Consider the following 24,333-nt stretch of genomic DNA (forward strand, 5'->3'; position numbering starts at 1 on the left):
CAGCATAAAATGCTGTTTAAATTGAAATGAGTGAGAGAGAAGCTCGCATAATGCCAGTTAAGACCGACTAGTGACAGTCGATAGTCGACGCCCACCTCAGGCACCTCAGTCGCCTCAGTCACCTCAGGCACCTCAGTCACTCAATCAGTTGGTCAATAGTACGTCATCAGCTCAGTTCCACAAACGTGTTTGCCTGACTCGACACTCGACTGGTTAACTTAGTTTGCCGGTGCGCTCTCCCCACATTGGACAACATTTTCACGCTCCGCGTTCCGCGTTTGATAATCAACTGATAAAGTGCTACCCATGAGTCATTTGTAAAGTCTCTATTTAATCTCTTACTTAAAGTGATATCCCCAAAAGAAATACAACAAATACAAAACAAATGAACCTCAGTTCGAAAGTATTGATAAGATAAGGCATTTACAGAAAGTGAACACATTTCATTGTTTTCAGTGCTCAAAAATAAACAAATCATAAATAACAACAATAATCCTATATGTACTTATGATAACAATGAGTTATTTCAATTCTGAAACAGCTCAACTTGAAGTAAGTTAAGCGCTCAAACAATAGCGTTAAACTAGCTTTTAATATATGATATATGATTCATAACTCTGATAAGCAACTAAAAAGTGTTTTTCAATGTTGTTTTCTTTTTGAACTGTTTGCTTTACGCGTGTCCATAACTAACACGTTTTGTCAAATTGTTAGTTTTTGTCAGCTGCTCTTATTATATATATTTTTTTATTTATAAGTTTCTCCCCCTGCGTCCCCTCTAATGGCATATATCGCTGACACTTGTCATGTTCCGATAACATGCGAAATTTCTGCTCGCACCAAAAAGGCAAAAACAACTCGCTGCATATTAAAACTATTGAATCAAAAAAACGTTCGCTATAAATTGTTATTAAATGTATTATATTGAACTTGTTGCTCTGTTGCTGTCGAGTAGCCAAACAAGTTTTTCGATTTATGCCCAAACTGAGTGGTACAGCAAAAAAAAAGAAGAAAATAAAATAAAATATAGATGCTGATCTGTGTGCTTCTTGGCTCTGTACTTTTTCTAATTTTTATTGTTTAGTATTTATATTAGTTGTAGTTGTTGTGGTTGTGGTTGTTGTTCGCTGTTATGTGGTGTTTTCTTCCCCATTTAAATGAGTTTTGTCTATGACGTCTGCATATTGTTTACAAATATACATTTCAATTTGCAGCTACAGACTTATACTACATATGTATCTATAGATACACCCACCCAGCGACACATGACGTGCGTTTTGCAATTGTTGTTGTTGGTGTTGTTGTTGCTTTATTCGATATATTTGATTTTTGGGTAGTCGAATTCTGCTCACGAGCTGTGGCGCTTGCATAATCCTCGCTTGTCGAAGCTGTCAGCGGCGTTGTTGCTACTGCAACAGCTGCTGCTTTTGGCATTCAAATGAATATGTAAACGTTGCGCAGATATTTTTACAATATACGAACAAAAAGAACAAAAAACAATCAAAACAAAAATGAGCTCCGTCACGTTCTTTGCTGCAAAGGTCAGCAACAGTGTTTAGCACGCTTCGCATTTTTTAATCAATTTTTATTTTGGGGTATTGAATGCGTTTGTGTTTTATTATTCGATGCCTTCAATTTGATGTGCCATAAATGTCGGCGTAGCTATTAAAGTCGTTTACTTGCGCCACAATTTGATTTATGCCTGCCACAAGTGGCAGGTGGCAAAGGATACCGGTATGGGTGTGTGGCATGTTTAACGTGTAGATAAACTGCAAATAAAACTTAATGTTTATGCAGCCGACAAATTGCCAGGTTAAATGCGAGTCTCGTACGACAAGCATCGATTATGTCGAATTGTAACATTAACAGCATCCTGTTTCCTGTTGTCGAGAGGAAATGCCAGCCACACAGAAACTGAAACACAGACACAGCCAAAAGCACGCTCACACTCACATACACATACAGATACACACACACATACAATCTGTCGGGGGCGATAGACACCAGCAACAACAAGCAAAAGGCGTTCTGTAGCATACTTTGCGGGCGCGTTGGTTCGTGAATAGCTGCTGGCATATGCAGGAGCATACATAATTGATATTTACTTCGCAGCAGCAGCGAAGGCAAACGGTAACACACAAGGTCACACGCACGGACACGCACACACACACAGACAAACACACACACACGCACACACAGCCAAACACTCACTAACAGATGCTACAATTTCCGCGGCAACTTCCGCTGCGCTTTGAATGATTAGTTCTGTGCATGGACCGTCAAAAGCTGTTGGCCAAGTCGTCTGACTATTGCTCTTGGCCATAAAAATCAACGATTTGGCAATGGCTTTAGTTCTTTTTCCAAGTGTTATTATATGTGATAATCTTTTATAGTTATGCTCTTCATTCCCCGACACCCATAAAATTCCTAAAATAAAAGAAAGTTCGAATTTTATTCAGCAAACGGTGAAGGGATGCGATCGAAGCACTATAAATATAAATTTTGTTATTTAGGTTCTTATATTTATATTTATTTACTGTTCTTGTTGATTCCTCCCTCAATTTGTTGTCTTAGGCTCTTTATGCAAAGCATATTATACTGGCAATCTTGTTTATTATTTATTGTTTTGTATTAGTATATGGTATTCAGTTTGCAGCCATCATAAGACTCCTGAATGGCTCCTCAATCGTAGTAAATATAAAATACTGTGCAGACTGCAAAGAATTTTGTCGTCTGAATGTTGTAGTTCACATAACCGTCCTTTTCGGCATCCCATAGAAAGTTGGCCATCGAGTAGAGGCCTTGCATGAGGTACTCACCAACGTTAATCAGCACTATATAACGGTATCTATCGAAATTCAATAGCTTGATGCGACTTTTAATATCCTCTGCGACCTGAGCAGCCATATGCAGAGAGTACTTTGGATGGAATGTATAATCATCCCCATAATGCTTATTCATTTCAGCCTTGACGATTATCTCCAGTCGTTCATGTTTCAATGGATTTTTTGGCTCTAGGCGATAAGTGGGCGCATAGCGTACAACCGGTTGCTTTGCAGTCAAACCCGTTTGTATTGCAGATACCCGAGTACCTTTATCATCCTCCTTGGCCTTTTTATCCTTACCCTCTTTGGCTTTTGGTTTTTCTCTTACAGCTTGCTCTGGAATAGCTTCCTTACCAATCGATTCAGGAAATTGCTCCTTGCTCACAGCGTCTGGTGAATCACCCATGACTTACCGATTACTTCATATATGTATATATTGTATTGGCTATAAAAGTTAGTTTTTGAGAAGTTTTCCAAATGTCGAACACAAATACCGACTGTTTAGGTTTCTAGATTTTATAATAAGCTAATTTCCTGGATGGCTGTCAGCGAAAAAACGGCCTACTAATTTTTTTCTATTGTGTACTTTATGATATTATATTTAAAGTATTGCTTCTTCGAATGGCAATGAGGAGCTCATTAGAGCACATTTGTATCACAAAGAATCTTTGGCAAGGGATTGTCTTAAAAATTGCGTATACGCCTCATTGACAAAATATTATTGGGCAGGTTGTTGTCAGCTGCGATCGTCTCGCGTTGACGTCTGTTGGATGCGACGTGGAGCTATTGTAAGACAACAAACCCCCCTCCCTCTCCGCCAACAAAAGGAAAAAACCACTTGCATTTGGCTAGTGGCTGGTTGGCTGCTCAAAAATAGAATTGGCAATGGCTTTGTGTTGACTGCGTGTCGCGCCAATGAGCGAGCAAGCATCAAAGCTATGCTGCAGCATCGCATCGCAAACATCTGAGGTAACCGGCGATTGCAGAAAGACCAAGAAACGGGTGGGGGGACAGTGATAGCCTGATGGCGACATTGATGCACGCCAAGCGGAAACAGACGTCGCGTGGGGCAACATTTGTGGCTCAGTTTTACTTTGGTGCAGCTGACACCTTGGCGCCCACATTATTAAACAATAAATGTCGCAACCGCGTCGGACGTACATAAAGTTTAACTCTCGAAATATTGAACATCTCGCAATTTTGAATTAAATGAACACACAAACTTTAGCAGCTGCTAGTTGTCGCCTAATCACGCTAAATATAGTTCTGTCAAAGAACTAAGTAAATAAACCTTTAATGCCTTAGCTATAAATAGAAATAAAACAATTGCCAAAAATAACAAAGGCAAAGAAGAGGAGCTAAGCCAAATTGGTACGTTTGACAAGTGCATGTCAGTCGAATGCTTATTGGCAAAGGGTATAAAAAGGTTTTCTAATTGCGGACATTGCTAAAAGTGTTGACAAACTGTATTGCATAACTCGAGGCGTGTCTGGGAATGTCGCGCTCGCCTGATGCAACATCAGACTGTGCCAAGAAATTTCAGCGCGTTTACAGCTATTATTATATATTACTTGCAGAGTTAATACACACACCTACACACACACACACACATCTATATATATATATAGTTTATGAAAAACGACCAAAAACTGCTGCAAACTAAATACTATCGACAAGTGCGTAAATAATGACAAGGCAACAAGCACCAAAGCAAAACAGCGAAAGAGCAACAATAAAAATTGCGATACACAAAATTTAACGAAAAGAAAAAAAAAATAGAAAAAAAAGCAAGTGCGCGCGTTGCTAAGTTTTCACTGCTCCCAGCTGGGGGATGCTGTTAGGAGTGGGGCCTGGTCAGCATTAAGTAGGTTACTTGGCAGTGCTTAGCATATATAACTAGCACACTAGGCAGCTGCGTCATTGGCTTTGCCACCAAAGGGTGACCATTAAAATAAATAAGTGCGCAAAAGCTTGACTAAATAAATGAATATATATATATATATATATATATATATATATATATATAATAGATATTGTTGTACATATGCCAACTGAATGAAATTACCACCTTACTTACTTAGTAGTTGAGAGGGTCAAGTGATGAGGCGACTCTTAATGAATTTTTCATGAAATTGCGCCACTTGTTGCATGCACAGCGCAAAGCTGTAAATGAAGGTTCACGGCTAATAACAGAAAGTGGCACCGAGGTGCAAGAGCGCCGCAACTGGTTCAACTATTCACAATTTTCACGAAATAATAGATTAATATTATGCAAAATTATTTGTCATGGGAAAAGTTATAACAGACAGACAAGTGGGAAGTTGACCTGTTAAATTTGTTGTCTTTGTTGAACTTTGACATGTATCTGAATCTGTAGTTGCGTTCAGATTAGCAAATCTAATCTGTTTAATATGTACTCATAGTTCTAGATTTATTTAAAATTACCATATCGACTTTATGAGATATAATTAAAATCATAATATTAAGTATACGCACTAATTGAAACATATTTTTCTTACAGAGTCTACGCACAGCGTGGACGGCGGCCCTGCATCGTGGCGTTTAACGCTCGATCAGGATCTAATTGACACGCTCAAGGGTAACTTTCCCAGTTGGTTTCAAGGCACATCAGGCGTCGCCGCCGCAGTAGCAGCAACAACAAATAAACCCCAACAGCAACGGCAACAGAAGTTAGTGGCAACCAGCATCATACCCATAAGCATAGACACCAAATCAACCAACAGCAGCAACAATACACTCCAACAACAACAACAGCAAAATAAGCAGCAGCAGCAGCAGCAACAACAGCAAACAGTCATACTGAGCAGCTGTTCATCATCAGCATCGCCCGCCTCATCCATAAGCTCGAATTCTTCAAAGAAATCCAACAGCAGCTGCAGCAGCAGCAGCGTGAGCAGTGTTAGCAGCTGCAGTAGTACTAGTTCCAGCTCCAGCTCCAAGTCAGTTAGCGCAACAACGGCGCAACGTTTGCTGAACAAGTCCACATCCACATCGCCCAATAAGAGCCTAACGCGCACTCTTAAGGCCACTCAAAAGTCGCACGGGAATAGCCCAAAGGTTGGCCAACTTGTCAAATCTGCCTCGCTGCATAGTTTGAGCAGCGGCAGCGGCAGCAGCGCCAGTGGCAGCAGCGCAAGTGGCAGCAGCGGCGGCTCATCGCTGCTGGCCACCATCTCCACATCGCCGCTGACCACCGTCGAGCTCATCTCGAGTGCCACTTGCAACGGCCTGCTGGCCACACGGCTCAGCGGTAAGGCCTTGGAGCATACTTTTCAGGACATCATACTGCTGCAAGAGGCATTCGACACTATGTCAGAGGGTGAGTATTCTTGGCTACCTTATGTTTTGTCCGATAAGGGCTAATCCATGTCTGCTTTCACAGGTAAACAGCGTCTGCACGCTACGTTCCTGGGCAGCAGCGATGATGGCAACAATTCCGATTGCTACGATGCCAGACAATCGCCGCCAAAGGCCATTGTCGACTCCAGTCCGCTGCAGCCGGCCATGGATAAGAATAAAGAATGTGAGTACAAGATTTCTTTCCTTGAAAGTTGATTATAATAGATGGGCACATTGAGTTAAAGAGCAAACTAAATACAGCATTTAATGAAAATAGATTAATGCTCTAACTTTTTGTCTGTCTATGTATATTGCCCCTCGGTGTAAGCAGTAAGCAGTTTATCCAAATTATTTAAGCACACGAAAGTTAATCCCCAAGCAGCCCTGCCCACCTCTGGTTCTGTAACCTTTTAAAATATGCATAAAAAAATAATTAACCTTTTTATCTGCACGAATGAGATATTGTTTTCTGGATAACTTTATTTTACATAATTTATTGCTACTTTATCTGAAATATATTACAAAATTGTTTCTGCTCACGGTGTCATATCTAGATGTTCACTGTTGGCCCTTCTTTTCCATGTATTCGCTTTGTTGTTCGACCATGTTTACAAATTTGGTACAGACGCCCACACTTTTGACCATCTCGCGGCTGTTTGACATTTGTCAACATGATTTTTTGTTTTTATTTTTTTATCTTTGTTTCTGGGCATTGTTTAGTCATACTTTGGCGGGCGGCATTTGCCGCTGACCAACCGTGTCTATCGTCAACATCATCAAGACGATTGCTCATTATCGGCTTGGAACCAAAAATCTTAATGAAGCTGTCAGTGCGACGCGATGTCACAAATGGTGTGCACTTGCTAGTGCCACGCCTACTGGCTGCAGCAAAACTCATTCATGGTTCGGGTACACACACTGAAATTGTCAACTGTTTTCTGTTTTGGCTTCTTTTGTTTGGCCTACATAGTTGCTTGGCATTTCTAGTGAAGAGAAATAATCGTATTCATTTTGAATGGCCTGAATATGTATACATTAGTCTAAATATATATATGTTTGTATGTTTGTGTGTTCTGTCGCATGGTCGCTAATAGTTTTGACAGCTCTTGTCGCCTGTGCTTGGCTGGCATTTTTTTCTCGGTATTTTGAGGCTGCCAAAAGCGGCAGCCCCAACCCCAAGCTGAAAGTTCACACACCCTGACCCTGACAAAAGGCGCCAATTATTTGCATGCATTTCGCAATGTATTTCTTTTCTGGTTGGTTTTTCTTTCTTTTCTATTTTTTCGGCAATATTATAAGTCACATAAACTGCCAAAAGGCAAATGGTTGGCGCAAATTTCCGGCAGACACATAATACGCAAAAACCGTTATCTAACAAATAAACATAAACTGCATATTAGCGTTCGTTGAAAAAAAAAAAGCCCCACTGTAAACATTTTGCAATTTGCAACTAAAATTTATTATAACCAGATGGCGGCCAGGCGCAGGCGGCGAAGGTGCTGCAAAAATATTTTGACAAATAAACACGCTGCACGCGACTTAAAAACGCCCAATGAGGAACGAGGGGAAGCTGCCGCTTGGTTGCAGGGTGTGTGCGGGGTAGAAGGCGCGGGGTACACCTATGTTCAGTGAGTGGTTGCTGAAAATACTGTGGATGCTGCAGGCAAACGCCAAGGCGGAAATAGCAGCCACAAACGTCAGGCATGTAAAATGCTATTGCACAGTGATTCAAGGTAGTCCAAAAATATGTGGCTAGAAGTGTATACGTTTGCGATGCTTTTGAAAGTTATATAAACTTGGCAAACCAATAAATTGCATCCGTATTTAAATCCGAAATCAAACAACCATTTCATTCAAATACACACTCTTAAAGTATAATTATTTTTTGAGCTCCTCAAATGCTTATAATAAATTTAGATAAAATACTATAGAATTATTATGTCTACTTTATAGTCATTTGAAAGCATGCCATAGCAAATACATATATGTGAACAAATTTATATTTAGATGAACATAGTTGCCACACTGTACCTCCTGCTGCCATAGTTCAATGGTTTTGGCCCACGTTGATGGCGTCTCAGCTAAGGCGCTGCCGTTGATCACGTAATCGATGCTATAATACTTCTTACATATATATATATATATATATATATCGATATATTTGTATACATTTGTGTGTGTGTGTGTGCGTTTAAGAGTGTGTATGTGTATTAGTGTGTATGCGGTCAGCCAGCTGTTGCCGCTCTCAGTGCCTCGGTCATCTCGCTCTCTTGGTTTTTTGCTTTGTTTACCTGACCTTCGCCCGTGGAACTGGGCCTACATGCAAAAGGGCAGGCACCACCACCACCCACCCACCCACAGCACCGTAAATAGGAAGAAGAAGAGATGGAATGAGAACAACAATAAGATGAACGATTTGGCTACGTCTACATTTTTATTGCTATCGCATAAAAACTTTTATGTGTTTAATTTGGAATTTTGTTATTGTTTTTATCAATCTCGTGTGTAGGTGTAAAATCGACACGTAAACAGAGCAGCGCCCATTTAGACATTGAGATTAAGGCGGAAAAAAAGGAGGAACCAAAGTAATAAGAGAAAGAATAAATTACTAGCGCAATTAATTTAGCAGTCGGCACCGAATGTGTTCAAAGCTTCGTCACCAAAATAATATTATATCCGTGTTACATGCCCAAATATTTGCCAGCCATAAATGAAAAAAATAACAGAGGCAGGAACAAAGTAATACAGAACAGATCACAGCTAGACAGAAAGGAGAAACAGAGAACCGAGAGTAAGGGATGTAGCAAAATAAATTTCTTTCTTTTTCTTTTTTTTGGTTTTTGTTTTTAAATATATTTTTGTGTGTTGTGCACACTTCAATCATAAAATGGGCGGCTGCCAGCTCTTCCCCGCGAGACAATTACGCGCCTTGGCAGCTCTCTGGCCACCGATTCCTCTGTTTTTTATGATGATTTTTCAAGAGCCTAAATGACTTTAATAGCGTCATCGTCAGCGTCTTCTCACTTTGATGTCGTCGTTTCACTTATGCGACTTTGTTGTGGCGTCAAGTGTTATTCGCTATTCGTTATTTTTTTATCTTTGCTTGTTGTCTACTGTCTGGCTTTGGCCGGCTAAAACTCTTGTTAAATAAGTGCTTACACATATGAATGGGCATATGTTACCGCATTAACCAAATGCCAAAATAAAATAAAAATAATCTGCACTGCATTTGGCATTTCGTGCGGTTGTTATGGCCTTGGCAGCAAAGCTGCCACGTAACCACACCAGCATCAACAGCAAACCACCCATCAACCACCCAACAACCAGATAACCCACACTGTCCAACTGGAGCCATAAGATTTGTGTTTTCATTACATTTGCGGTTTTCGGCTCTAGTCTCCTCTGCCCGAATGCGAATTATCTCATTTTAATTACATGCCTCGTTCAACATGCTGGCCAAAGTCTCGCTGATGTCCATAGCCTAATTGATGTTAATCAGTTTAAGACAACAGGTCGTATGCTTAACATGCTAACAAAAATATACATGCACATATGTATTATGACATATGCTTACTCAGGATGCACATAAGATGTATACAGCAATTTACACTAGTTGACAGGATTACAAAGCTGTAAATTGGGATATACAATTCAATAGGCTATTATTAAAATAATTTATGCCCTTTCAGCATAATTGATATGCATACATATGGTAAACAAGTAAATCTTGCTTATGTACAAATACATTTAATTAGTTATTATTCTACCAAGTGTTCTGTAAATTAACGCTTATTCAGAATTTGCTATTCTAGTGTGTTTGCTGTTGACTCTACTCTCAATCTTACCCATTTGAATGGATTGACCCTTTCTGGTCTCCTGAATCCTACCGAAATGTATCCAGTGTGTGAAGCTGCCTGGCGCAGAACAGGCTTTGGTAACTTTATGTCAAGTTAATTGACATCAATCTGTCATTTAGTAGCTGTTGCCACATAATCATATTATTACGTATACGCCCCATGGCGTTCCATGGATAGCATGTAGGTATAGGCACAGCTCTCGTCGCCCGGTTTAAATATTTAATTTTTGGGGGCGCTAACTTTATACTTGGCGGTGCTAAGCAGACAAAATGAATAAGGAAAACGTTAGAGACCAAGAACAACAGCAACAATAGTAGACCGCACATAAAGATATTAAAACTTTTCCTTATTTTTTTTTCACTTCATTTCGTTTTTTCTGCTTTGCAGTAATATTTTTCTGTGCGTTTTCTTTTCTTATTTTTTCCATTTGCAGCTGTTTTTTTTTCTTTTTGGGCTCGACATTTATTGCTTTAGGTTGTCAGGAAAGACGAAGACCCGCTGAAAACTTTGGCGTTCGCATTTTGGCCAGCTGTTTAAAGCATTTTTTATGAGCTATGTTTATGTTTTGATCTAGCAACGAGCATTTTAATTTATGGGCGTCAAATTTGTGGTTCTTTTTTTGTTGAATATGTAGCTGCAACTTGTTGTCCTGTTTGATCGTGCTATACTATGCCAATTTATAATAATTTGATCATTTCTTTATCGATTTCTTTGCAGCGCTCAAAGTGAAACTGATGGTGCGACGGCCGCACTCCCAACTCGTCGAGCAGGGCATTATACCATGTAAGTGCATCGCAACAAGTCTTTAATACTCTTTAGCTTAAGTTGTGGCTTTTAGCTAGCCAAATCAATAAATAGTATTGAAGCAGCCGACACAGAAAGTACACATTAGCCGCCTCACTTACGTGCTTTAGCACCGCAGCCTGTCGAATGTAAAAGCCCGTCAAAAAGGATATGCAAATATGTGCGCATTTTCAATGTGCACCCCCTCATCAAATTTATGCGCGGCGCCACAAAAAAGTTGAGCGCACACAAACCAAACGGAAGAAAGCCGAAAAGAATCAACAAAATACGCGAATTTACAAACCAATTCAATGTGCCCAGCTCAGCTCGGCGCAGCCGAAAGTGAATTTGAATTTGAATTTAGATGACAAATTTTCGACAGCGAAAAGCAAAAAATAAATAAAAATAAATGAAATAATAATAATCTTTAGCCGCCTTGCAGCCAATGCTTTAACAATAAAATTAAAGTTTATTTTTATGGGAAATCAAATAGAGTATTGTTTTTCGATTTTTTTTCGTTCTAAAACTATATAAAATCTGTCTCCCTTTCAGCGCTCAAAACCTCGCCCGCCATCCATGAACAATGCAAGCAACTGGAACGCGCCAAGACCAGCGATTTGCTGAAGGCCAAAATCCAACAGCGGCCGAATCGGGAAGATCTCGAACGATTGCACATACTGGAGGAGGATGAGTGCCACATTGATCCGAGCCTGGCGGAGAAGCAGCGCATGCTGAAGAAGGCTCGCCTGGCGGATCACCTCAACTCCCAGATTCAGCATCGACCAGGGCCGCTGGAGCTAATCAAGAAGAACATATTGCATACGGAGACGCCCATCGAGAAGATAGTCAAAGAGGGCCTGGTGCCGTTCAAGGCAACCAGCGAGGGTCTGTTGACGCGACCACAGCATCCGCACAGCTATATCACCTACGATGAGGATTCGCTGAGTTCCGAGAGCGATACACGCCAAACGCCGCCACGTCTCGATGAGCTTATGCCAGCGGCTGTGGCTGGCGGCGGTGTTGCCGCCGTGGTGCGCGGGGAACCACAAGCTGCTACGCCCAAGGATGTGCTGCAGGCAGCTGCAGCCTCTGCTGGAATTGTCACAGTGGCGCTGACCACGCCCACGCCCACATCCACCCAGCCCAGCAGCAACGGTGGCCAGCAACTGGTGCTCAGCATGGTGCCTTCGATACAATTGGTGAGCACAACAGATTGCCACGTGGCTGGCACACATGTGGTGAGTGCACCACCGCCACCACCACCACCGATGCCCATGTCCATGTCCATGCCTGTTGCCAGTGCCACTGCCATCAAGGTGAAGCAGGAGACGGCCAATCTGTTTGAGGAGCTCTGCCAGAGCGTTGTCGGTCCAACAGCCAGTCCAGCCAACAGTCAACACATGTTGCCCATGCTCGCCTCGCCCTGTTCCCTGGGTTCCAGCACGTCGACGCTAAGTCCGCTGTCTTCCATTGCATCACCGCCGCCGCCGACGTTGCCGACGACGCGGCTACATCTGCAACCGGTTGCTGTCAAATCGGATGCGCCCGGCAAGGACAAGAATCGCAAGAAATCCAAGTCGAAGCCAGTGTCCAAGGCGCGCACCATTAAATTCCACGAGTATAAGGGACCACCCAGCGCCGCTGGACAAGCACAGGATCAAGCGCAGACAGATCAGACAACGTCCTATCAACTGCTCCTCGAACAGCAAAACTATCTGCTCAAGTTTCTGGAGAACCTCAACAAGAATCAATCCATACTGCCAGCTGCAAGTGCTGCAGCTGCTGCTGCAGCCACCGCCAATAGCAACTCCATCAACACAACGGCCAACAGCATCACGGTGACCACAAAGACGGTGCCAGCCTTAGCCACAGCGATCAGTACAGCAGCAACGCCGGCGCCCGTAACGCTGCCCAATACCATTTCCATAACCAGCAGTTCAGGTGGTGCAGCTTTAAACTTTGGCGATGCCACACTGCTGACGGCAACGCCTGCAGTCACACCCACTCCTGCACCGCCCACACTATCACTTATTGCAACACAACAGCAGCCGACAGCAACAGTTGCCACAACAACAATGCAACAGCAGCAACATCCACCACCGCAGCCATCGCCAGCACTTTCCGTTAGCTCCTCAATACCACCCAGTCCGGCAAACAGTTATGCAGAGTCCACCACCAGCTCCATATCAGATCTGACGAGGCTGGAGAAAATGAAGGTATCCGATTTGAAGCAGCATCTCAAGCGTCGCAATCTGCCCGTCTCCGGCCCTAAACCGCAGCTGATTGAGCGACTGAAGCCGTATTTGCCACTGGAGCCCATTGAGTGCAGCAGCACACCGGCAAATGCGCCTGCAACTACCACAGAAATCATCACGATCAGCGATGCAATGGACACCAGCAACTGTGGCATCACAGATGCGGTGCCACAGCCACCGCCAGTGGCCATGCTGGTCGCCGAGTCGCCAGTGGAGCACGAACAAATGGATGTGGTGCAACAACAGCTGGATGGCAATCACGCACTGACGCTGCAAACGATTCTGCCACCTCAGCCACAAACAGCAACGATCATACTGAACGAGGAGCTGTTGCGTCGACAGCAACGTAAAATCGATGAGCTGCAGCGAAAGCTGCAACGCTCCCAGCAAGAGTTGCAGCAGATACGGCGCCAGCAGCAACAGCAAACGGTTACCGCTCAGGTGGTGAATGCGCTGCCCTCGCAACAGATAACGCTGATAACAACCACCACGGCAAATGGGCCGCAGCAAACATTAACAGTGCTGCCACAGCTGGAGAAAACCATACCAGCTAAGGTGACCGTGAAGCAACCGGCGACAGCGGCAGCAACAGCAGTAAAGGTAAACGGTGGTGTGCACAACAGCATCAACAACAACAGCAGCAGTCAACATAAAAAGCTCACCAACAACAATAGCAGCAACAACAACAACAGTTGCCAGCAGCCGGCACCTATTAGTCAAAAAATGGTGGTCAAGCAGCAGCTGGAGGCAAAGATACAAAAGCAAAAGGCTGCCGCTGCTGCAGCGGCGCAACAGGCACTGCAACATCAACAACAGCAGCAGCAACAGGCGCAACTGCAACAACAGCAGCAGCAGCAGCAGCAGCAGCAGTTGCGATTGCTTACGCAAAAGACACAAACTGTAGTCATTCCATCCAACCACAATAACAACACAAATAGCGCGTCCAAGCTACCAGCCACGTCCACAAAGCACGCAAATGGTACTGCTGCTGCTGCTGCTGTTCCCAATACGACGACAATATTGCATACAGCGAAGCCAATTACATCAGCAACAGCTACCATGCCGCATCCAAATAACGTGGGTCTCGTCTGGAACGAAGGCAACCAGACCATATTTCTGCTTGGTCTCAACGATCAACAGATGACAGCGCACACGCTGGGCAACATAAGCTTAACAGCGACAACAACAACTACAACATCAGCAACAGCGCCGCCGGCAGCAGCAGTGGCAACAACTGCCACAAAGAAGCTCCTCAATGGACATCAGCGCACAAATTCGCTGCCCAGCATTGTGTTTCCCATTGATGCCAAACCAATTATTACACAACAGCAGCTGCAGCAAATGCAACTACAACAACAACAGCAGCAGCAGCAGCAACACTTTCAACCTGGCCAGCAGCAGCTCATACAGCTGGATATTAAGCCGACAACAGCGCCGCCTCCGCAATATGAGGAGGCCACTAAGCAGCTGGCGGCCAGCAAAGCAGCTGCCGCAATGGGCAACAGCATGCCCCTTATGAAAATCAAAGAGGAGCCAGCAGCATCACCTGCGTCAGCAACAACAGCAACATCAGGAGCAGCAGCAGCAGCAGCAGCAACCAACAATAGCTGCCTGGTGCAGCGCAAACCAACGGGCATTAAATCGGAGCAGGTGAGCGATGTTCTGGACATACTCATCAAACAGGGAGAGCTACCCGAGAGCGCGGCATTGGAACCCATAACACCCCTGACGCCTCTGCCCGAACTATCTATGTTCAGTGGTGTGACGCCGACAACAGCAGCGGGCGGTGCAAGTATTGTGCCGCTCGTACCGAAATTGGAGGCGCCACCCACACCGCAATCGCTGCCCAATCTAGACATGGCCATGGACACCAACGACAGTCACCTGAGCTATGCATCCAGCAATCCGCAGACTACAACGCACGGCTACATTGACAATATTGATATGAGCTCGCCAGCTTCGACGACCATCAATGCGGAGAGCGTGGCCAAAACGTTGGACATATTCCTGGAGCAGCATCATGCCACACCGCCGCCGAGCACGCCGCCTAAATGCAACAGCAGCAGCAACAGCGGCAGTGGCAGCATCGGCGAAAAGCCCAACAGCCCCGATGCCAAGCTGAATCATTTTGATGAGTATGAGCTGCTCGAGCTGATGTCGCAGCAGCTAGAAATGGACATTGGCGATGACTCGAGCAATTACTGTTCGGGCACTGGCAAGAGTAACAGCAGCAGCGGCGGCGGCAGCAACAACAACAGCAGCCTGCGACGCGATCTCAATCCTAGCCTACAACCCAGCATCAATGAACTGCTCGATGCCAGCAGTCCGGACAACGTGCTCCTGAATAACAATCACAATGCCGATGTCGACTTCGATGCCGACAGTTTTGTGGCACAGCTTAGTCAGCATGTTACTGCCAGCAGCAGCAACAACGCCAGCAATAGCAGCACTGCCAACAATAATAGCAACAATGCTGCTGCCATCGCAGTCGAGTGTGGGCAGGCAAATGGTCACAATCCATATAACAGCACCCCAATGGATGTCTGCGATGATTTCGAGAGCACACTGAACTCCTTCATGCAGGTGGTCACCCAGCCGCAATCTGCTGGTCATGGGGATTACAGCACAGCAGCAGGGGGCATTGTCAACGGTGTGGGAAGCAGCAGCGCCATGGATGGCAGTGGTGGTGCTGTGGATGCATTCAATGCCAGTTGCGATATTTTTGATTTGTTCAACATTGATGACTACAAGATGAGCTGGGCAGCCAGTGATTTTACCGTTTAATGAAAGGCAACAAAAAAAAAAATACACACACACACACACACACACATGGACCTATGATTTGGTCAAACTTGTTGCTTTGCCCAATTTGATTGATCCTTATGCAATGTAGCTCACTTTTCTCAAAAGTATATTCCTGAAAATTCGTTACGAAAAAAATATACAACTAAAACGCAGTCCTATTTATTTTCTAAATGCATTTAAACCAATTGAACGATATAGTTAAATTCTAAAACTATACAATTTCCATAAAAAGAAAAACAAAAATACGAAATACACACACACACACACATACACATACACAACGAAAGCCTAAATTGCCGGGAGCGTTAGTCCAAAAAACACTCCACTATATTTCTGCAACCCTTTCCTATCTAAGCAGCAGCAACAACAAAAAAAAAAACAAAAAAACAAAAAAAAAACACCGACAGCCAATACATTTAGAAATGAATGAAAACACAACAAAAGAAAAACAAATAATATATATATATATACATATATTAAAAATGAAAAGCAAAAATGTTGTAAAGCTCGGAAAAAAGTACATGTTTCTAATTAAGGTCATTCCAATTTGAAAATATCGCGAGTGAAATCTAACTAAAAGTCTAGCCAGAGCGAAAGAGAGAGAGAGAGAGAGTGAGAGAGAGAGAGCGAGTGTACGATCGAGTGAGAGAAGTGAGTAAGTAAGCATGAATGAGATGATTTAAGGATGATAATAACGATTGATGTTGATGTAAGTCAGCAATGAAATTTGATGAAACCTGTTCTCTAAGTTGAACAAAAGAAACAGATAAAGAAAAGCACATACATGTCTTGTCATTGCGAGAAAAACAAGTAAAACACATTCAACAATTTTGTTTTAAGATATATTTAAAATGAAGTTAATTTAAATATAGCAATAACAAGTTTAAAAAGTAATGTATTGAAATCAAATACTGAAAAAAATTTAATTTAATTACATCAAATTAAAATTAATGTAAACAATTTGAGAAGTATTTCCTACAAGGAAAGAAAAAGCCTTTAAAGTAGTCGAAAGAAAAAATTAAACTAAATTAAATCAATTAAATAATTCATTTAATGCCTTTTAAGCCAATTATTTTAGCGCAAAGAGCAAAATATTTTAGCATTCAAATATTTCGGTTGGGGCATGTAGAAAACAAATCAAATTCCGTTACTTAAAATAATTTAAACATTAAATACAATTTGTTCAAAGCGGCATGTACTTCACATCAGATTCTAACTTGTCTAATGCAATTGAATAAAACAATATGTAAATGTTCGCTTAAGTTTAGGTGTAAACTGAGAACATGCTTAGCATTCGGACATATTTTGAGTGTTCTACGCACTCGCTAAGTGAAACACAAAATTGAAAATAAGAATAAAACTGAAACATTATGTTGAGCAATTGACACATTTCAACAAAAAGAATGAAAAACAAAATTAAAAAAAAAAAAAACAAAACTAAAAATGCAAAATATAAAATCCAAAAAAAATAAATAATAATTATACGTCTATACATATATATATATATATATTTTTATATAAGTAAATTACTTGATATACTTGATTTAATTGTAGCCTAAGTCCAGAGGCGTTAAAGTGCGCCGAAAAACAACATCAACAACAATTAACATAACACTTGTTTACATTTGCAATAATCCATTTAGATAATTACGAAATTGCAACTGATTTCCAGTGCATAAAAATTCAATTGCATGCTTAATTTACTTAATACATATTATCATCAACGCGCTTTAAAAATGTTTCCATTATTATCAATTCATTAAATAATTTAAACAACAAAAATTTAAAAAAAAAAAGAAAAAAAGAAGAGTTTGCTAAAAGTTTACCTATTGTTAGGCACCTGACAGGTGCACAGAATTTAATTATCAATAACTAAATTTATTGTTTTTATTAATGCTTAATTCAATTATATAAAATATACATAAATATATACCTACTTTAATGTTGGCTTAAATATTTTATGTGTTGCGTTTAAAATTTACTTTAAATACAATACATATAAAATCAATAAAATGCAGTGCATCAATTCTACCACGTCATAAAAGTTGTTTATTTTGTTCTATTTTTTTTTTTTTTTGGCAAAAGAAAAAGAATCGAATATAACATATATTCATATATAATTTAATATAACAAGTGATATACATAAATATATTATAAATGTAATTATAAATGTGCATAGATGCATGAAATTATTTGCAAAAATAAAAACTTTATTCATTTTTCCAAATTGCATTTCGTGAATTCAATTCGATATATCTTTTCAGAACATATCAAGTAAGTTTATATCACTCAAAAACACTTTGGATTTGCTGATCATGTGGTATAATAAGTTTTAAAGCTGTCACAATCAAATCATTTGTAAACAGTTGCGACGCTTGATAAACTCACCAATGAAACTTTAATCAATGGCAAAGTAATAATCTATCATCATAATTTTATGGCAGCAGCAGCACAAACAACAGTTACACACAACAAAACAAGGTTTATCATTAGCCAAACCGGCCATTGCTTGATTGGTGGGCGGCATTTTGTGGGCTGCCCAACTCGCATTAAACGTTGTTGGGCTGTTTATTTGTAGACCCGCAACGAAATAAGCAAACAATATGAAGCAGAATTGCAGCAGCACAAATTTGAAGCAACAGCAAAACAATGACGCAAATTTGGACTGCTGCCAAGTAGCTAGCAGGAAACACAGACAAAGAGCGAATCGCTTGCTGGGATATAAATATATATATAAAATATATATATATATATATATATAAGCGCAGACAGAGACAGGCAGAATGTCCTTTTATAATGTTGCTCAGTGCTTAACAAGGCCAGAAGAGCAGAATCCTTTTCAGCCAACAGCAATCGTTGCCCGCAGTTCCTTTGTTCATTTCTGTTAGATCGCCACAATTTTGTAATCAGATACAAGCGCAACTTATTTGCTATCTATTTATAACATCGAAATTACTGAGAAACAAATTGATTAATGTTGCACAATCTACCTGAAAGCTCTTAAAAGTGTTGAAGATGTATCTACACCGGGAAAAAAACAGAATTAAGAACTAAAACAAAAGAGAAAAGTTCATATCAAATATCCATTAACGCACAAAAGTGCGCTACATTTGTGAATATTGTTTTATTAAATTGCTTACACATTGTACAGAGTATTCTGTAGTCTGGCATACACATTATTCTCTGAATTTGCTTTATTTTTGCGTATATATATAAATATATAATTATTTTGAATTATTTCCTCGGAAGCGTCATTGTTGTTGATTGTTGTTGATGTAGAGCACCACAGACCCAACAATATGTGCCAGCAACAGTTGCCGCAGCAATGAGCCCAACTAAATTTATACAGCTGACTGTAATTTGCGTTATTAAAATGGCGTCAGTTGCTTATCAAAGCAAAAACAGCTCCCCACTCTCACCCAGCCAGCCACCATTGAAGCGGAGACTTGTGTGTGTGTGTGTGTTTGGTTGGTTGGTTGCCAGTCCTTTAATTGTGTTTGCTCAGCGACTGCGTTACAAATAAGACGCTTGACGAAGCATGCTTTCAACTAAGGCACAACTCGATGAGGCTCCTTTGCTCCTTGACTGATATAAGCACAAACATATAAGCTTGCATCCCGTTTAGATAATCACTTAGTCATCATTTGATTATTCGATCATTCAGTATTTCGCTGGCACTTACTTACGATTTGTTGCCAGTCGTATGTTGCTTGGGATTGCTTGTGATAAACGGATAGACGTGCAGATTCCTTTTGAAGGCATTTATGTCCGTGATGTGCTCCGGATTGTTGCCCTCACCAATGAATTCCAAGTGGACGCGATCGCCAATCTGTTCGAACAACAATTGCTCCTCGGATATGTTGCGCTGCACCTCATCCAGCAGCATGGACAGCGAACCGGGTCGTCTGCCCAACCCAGTGACGGAGTCTTGCCTAGCGGCAATGGCATCGGATATGGATTGGTTTGGCGACTGTCTCGCCACTGTGGGAGCGCCTATCACTTGAACAGATAGCTTGCGCAGATGGCTCTTGTCATAATTCAAAAGGAAGTCACTGACATCTTGCTTGCTGAGGGTGCTCAGTGTTTGGATTTGCATGTCAATACGGTTGAAAAAGTATTCCATGCTAACAATCTCGGTCCAGTTGCGCATGACCTCATCATCCAAACTGTGATCGCCTAATTTCTTGCCATTGATGAGGGTCGCACGCACCTCATCAAACTCCTGATCGCTGAGCGAAGCGACTAGTTCGGGCATGCCGGCGCGGAATGCCTCCAAACGTGCCTCCACATGATCGGCTCTATGCTTATTCTCCTGGGTATTGATGTTGAGTATGTAGGCCAAAATGCCGTATCCAATGCGCTGGTAAACGGCAAGGCTATAGCCGAGCTGCTCCTGTGTGCGTAGCTGATTGAAAAACGGCTCCTCCACAATCTGATCGACCAGATCCATCAGACACTCCATACGTATACTGCACGGCCCAAGTTGGTAATAATTGCTCACAATCGTATTGGGATCGTCCTCGTTGAGCGTCCTTACTCGCAGATAGTGCTGGCCCAGCGGCAACTGTACCAGACGATTATGCTGCTCTTGTAGATTCTCTACCTTGGCACTGTGATAGATGTCGTGCACTTTCTGCATTACATCGCGTGCCTCCTGCTCTGTGAAGTTGCCCTGAATCAGACACTGTACATACATCTTCTTGTGAAAGTTATCCTTGAAGCTCTGCACATCATCCACGGTGATCGAATCGATTGCATTATACTTCTGAAGCAGACTGAAACGCATATGCTCCAGCACGGTGAGGCGCAGATCCAGATTCAATGATTTGCCTGTAATGAGCGCATTGAAGAGCTGTCGCTTTTTCAGCTCTTTGAAGGAAAGCACTTGGGCGGGATCGATCTCCAGCGTTTGCATCACCTGCATAATGATCTCCAACAGCAGCGGCAGCTTCTGATTGTAACCACTGACACGCAGCACCAAGCCCTTATCCGCCGTTTCCAGTCCGTAGCTGAGTCCTGCCATTAGAGCCGGATACAGTCTCTCGGCGATGCTAAACTCCACCAAGTACGTGAATAACACAGCCGATATGTAATCAAGCGGACTTCGCCGCAATATTGGTGTGATTAAGTAGAGATTTATGAAGCCATCGGGCAGCAAGAAGGTATCATCTGGTCGGTACCACAGTTCACACAAATCGTTTCTGATCAATGCCTTGGGACGACGTGGAATGTGCGGCTTACCTTCCTCTAGCCAATGCACTGTGAAATCTGTGGTAATAAAAGGATTCGGCTCCGGTAATTTCAGTTCGGGATGCGGCTGGGGATTAAGCCACATCGCCTGCCACTTCTCGGGCATATCGATGCCCATGTAATGAGTACCAAACCAGGGCTCCACGCGATCATACTCCAATTGATTGTAGGGTATGTGCGAGGAGATCATGATGTTGAAGCGAAACTCGCCCAGATGCTGCTTGACCATCAGCAGCGCTGCCTCATCATACTCAAAGTATAGCTCTGTGCCGGAGAGCACATCCTTGGGGGGCAGAAACCTGATGGCCTCTGCAATGCTCTGCACATTATCCATTGAGGTCATCTCGATTTGAAAGCGAAAATTTGTGGCAGCAATTTGTTGCATCTCCTGATAGGTGGCAAACAACGTATTGCTTTCATTGAGCAATCGTATCCAGGCAAATGTTGCCGCTATGACATCGTCCAGATGCTCGAAGCCATCGTCTGTCAAATAAATGGACAGAGTGAAGAGAGAATAAATTGAATTATTGTCAAAGCTGTTGCCACTGACGCCAGCCATGATGCTCATGCACCAAAGACGTTGTCGCAGATACGAACAGAGGCTGCCAACACCCTCATATCCCAGCAGCTGTGACATGAATGTATCTGGCTTAGATCTATAATATTGTCGCATGGCGGGCAGCACCCATGTGATTTCCAGCTTGCACACATCCTCGACGGGCTGCACGAGGAGCACCTCGCGAAAAAACTGCTCGCGAAATGCGTGCCGATAGTTAAATTTGCTGGCGTCCAACACCGGTTCCTCACTCTTCGGTATATCTGAGCAGTGGCGCACAAGCAGCGCCTCCAGCTCGTCGAGAGGCAGCTCTGCTTGCAGGCAGACGATCATGCGATTTGCACCATAATGCTTGCGCCGGAATGCGTGGAGTGTCTTATGCAGATGCTCATCGTTGACGTCCTCCTGCAGCGACTTAAGGTTCCCCCAGCTGAAGGTGCCATGCGGATAGCCATCGCTGGCCATGCTAGCCATTAACTGATCCCGTCGCACCTCATCGATCATGTGCGTCTGCTCAAACTCTGCCTGCACTGAGGAGCGCTCACGGGCCATGGCATCGATGGACATGAGTGGTTCCTTCATCAGATGCATAAACATGTCCAGTGTTTTGTCCAGATGCTGTTCTTCAACCTCAAAGTAGAAGCACGTGTCCTCGTTTTCCGTATGAGCATTGCTAAAGCCACCACTCTTTGCCACAAAGGAATCAAATGCGTTTTCAATCGGATACTTCTTGGAACCCATGAATATCATGTGCTCCAGAAAGTGCGCCAGTCCCTGATACTGACGTGGTTCGTGGAACGAGCCGACGCCCATCATAACCGCACACGCTGCCAGCTTGCCTTTGTAGTGTTCCAGCGATGAGTCGGAGCTGGTGCCTGTGGACGGTGCCGGACTATGCATAGATGTTTGCGAGGCTGCATTCGATCCCTTGCTAGGATCGGAGATGAGCATGGCGCGTAGGCCATTCGATAGACTTAATGCGCGATAGAGCTTGCGATCACCTTCGGATTTGTCAGGCGGATCCATAAGCGTTATACTCGTGGCCTTGGAACGTAGTGATATATACTTTTGCCAGTGCTTGAGGATGTGGCGTGGATCAATGCGGTGCCTTAAAGGCATTCTTAAGATCGACACTAACTCCCAGTAACACTTTGAATTTTAGTTGGGCAGCCCATCAGAAGGTTAACTGCCCCATTGCCTAATAAATGATGAACCACTTGACAGCAATTTCCATGCGCATTATTCCGACTTAATTATGATGTCAAATAAAACATTTAGAGACTGTCCAAGCCACCTCCACTGATTCACCTACCTCACTCACCACCCCATATCCACCCAGTCAACATTTAGCCAATAGCCGCAAGCTGGAGGTTGTCGGCGTGAAAATTCAATTAACTTTGCTGTAAATACAAAAAAAAAAATAAGATAAACAGTTCGCGTTTTCCAGCTTCTTGCACTGCCCATCCTCAGCTGTCTCTTAGCAGCTAACTATTTGCAATGAACAATCAACAAAATTTGCGACCAACTCGACTTGTCGCAATTGGGCCAAGTCTAAGCTTAGGCTAAGGACACTTATCCTGTCTCGCAAATTGCTCTAATTAAGCTCTGCTCGCTGGATGGCAGCTAAAATGCCAAATTAAAATTGTAATGAAGCTCTGTTTGCTTGTTGTTTTGTCTACTCCCGCTAACACCTCGATTGAGGGGGAACAAAGCGGAAACAGTAATGGAGAGACTGGAAGCGACTATATATTATGCCATTTAGTTAACAAAAGACTTGAGCATATTTTTTAATCAAAAACGTTTCTACAGTGATTAACTGAATTGGCAATTTCCAAACGCTAAATCAATTTTATCTAAATTCATTCAGTTTTGCCAAAGTGTTTTTTAAAATAACTTTTTGCTAAGTGCTTAACAGGCACACCTAAGCATAGTGTATCTTCTAGTCGAGCACACTCAAGTTTTTTGTTCTTTGCTCATTATACGCATTCAATGCAACAGTTGCCTTTAGGAGTTTTTAACTGCAAGCACTTTCATTAACGTATCTTACTTTATGGCCGCTATTTAATGAAGTTGTTGGATTGTTGCATTTGAGAGGCTCTAAAGCATTAGACAAGCCTCTACGTCTTGCCTACGCACTGCCCTGCCACCCCTCATCTGACTGAGGATGCATTAATTGAATGTCATGGCAAATGGAAACTGAGCTTAAGCCTTCAATTGTACAAGCCTTGGGCAAGTGAACATTTTGTGCACTCGACTAGACGAAAGTCTTAGTTGCATTTGCATTGTCTGACAGTTTAATAGAATTTGAATCCAATTTGCTGGCAGACAATTAGCAACCAATACCAGTTAGCATTGCTATCGATTGTTGATTGCTCTGGTAATGGCCATTTTGAACATATGATGCAAGAAAAAGAACACAAAATGTCAGAGCAAATAGAATAATCCCAGTTAATGTGAAGTCCACTTAAAATCGTTTACTGTCTATTTAAATATGGTTGACACGACGCAAGCCACAAGCTGCATTAAAAGAGGAAATATTCGATTTTAAAATGGCAATGTGTAACTCAAAGCCACCTCTACAACCCTAAAGTTTATTATGCATACTAAATTAATCGGATACCATTGTTATTTTAACATCCCCT

General features: G+C 42.4%; 3 protein-coding genes across 3 annotated transcripts in view; 1 reads left to right on the top strand and 2 right to left on the bottom strand.

The window, feature by feature from the left end:
• LOC6557137 (nascent polypeptide-associated complex subunit alpha, muscle-specific form) overlaps positions 1–16,288 on the top strand; it is a 41,090-nt gene extending 24,802 nt beyond the window's left edge. The window contains exons 2-5 of the mRNA XM_032734798.2: positions 5,347–6,165; positions 6,229–6,369; positions 10,760–10,825; positions 11,378–16,288. Coding sequence (XP_032590689.1) covers positions 5,347–6,165; positions 6,229–6,369; positions 10,760–10,825; positions 11,378–15,864 — 5,513 coding nt within the window. The 3' untranslated portion in view covers positions 15,865–16,288. The remainder of the gene's footprint in view (positions 1–5,346; positions 6,166–6,228; positions 6,370–10,759; positions 10,826–11,377) is intronic.
• On the bottom strand, positions 2,434–3,268 carry LOC122322582 (dynein light chain Tctex-type 5-like). Its single transcript, XM_043215369.1, has one exon. The coding sequence runs from the start codon at positions 3,229–3,231 to the stop codon at positions 2,683–2,685; it is 549 nt and encodes a 182-aa protein (XP_043071304.1). The 5' UTR covers positions 3,232–3,268; the 3' UTR covers positions 2,434–2,682.
• Positions 16,289–19,119: 2,831 nt separating the features above from the next.
• LOC6556522 (nardilysin) lies at positions 19,120–22,852 on the bottom strand. The gene is made up of 2 exons (XM_001984086.3): positions 19,572–22,852; positions 19,120–19,517 (listed from the first exon to the last, which is right to left on the bottom strand). Exons 1-2 carry the CDS (start codon positions 22,808–22,810, stop codon positions 19,430–19,432), a joined length of 3,327 nt encoding a protein of 1,108 aa, XP_001984122.2. The 5' UTR covers positions 22,811–22,852; the 3' UTR covers positions 19,120–19,429.
• Positions 22,853–24,333: the final 1,481 nt, after the last annotated feature.

Source organism: Drosophila grimshawi, unplaced genomic scaffold (assembly GCF_018153295.1).
Source record: "Drosophila grimshawi isolate 15287-2541.00 unplaced genomic scaffold, ASM1815329v1 contig_44, whole genome shotgun sequence".
NCBI lineage: Eukaryota > Metazoa > Arthropoda > Insecta > Diptera > Drosophilidae > Drosophila > Drosophila grimshawi.

Excerpts from the sequence above, each read along its gene's own strand:
- LOC6556522 (XM_001984086.3), bottom strand. The coding sequence starts at position 22,810 with ATGCCTTTAAGGCACCGCATTGATCCACGCCACATCCTCAAGCACTGG. Across the intron at positions 19,518-19,571 it reads CATACGACTGGCAACAAATC|TGATTATCTAAACGGGATGC; the intron begins GTAAGTAAGTGC and ends ATGATGACTAAG.
- LOC122322582 (XM_043215369.1), bottom strand. The coding sequence starts at position 3,231 with ATGGGTGATTCACCAGACGCTGTGAGCAAGGAGCAATTTCCTGAATCG.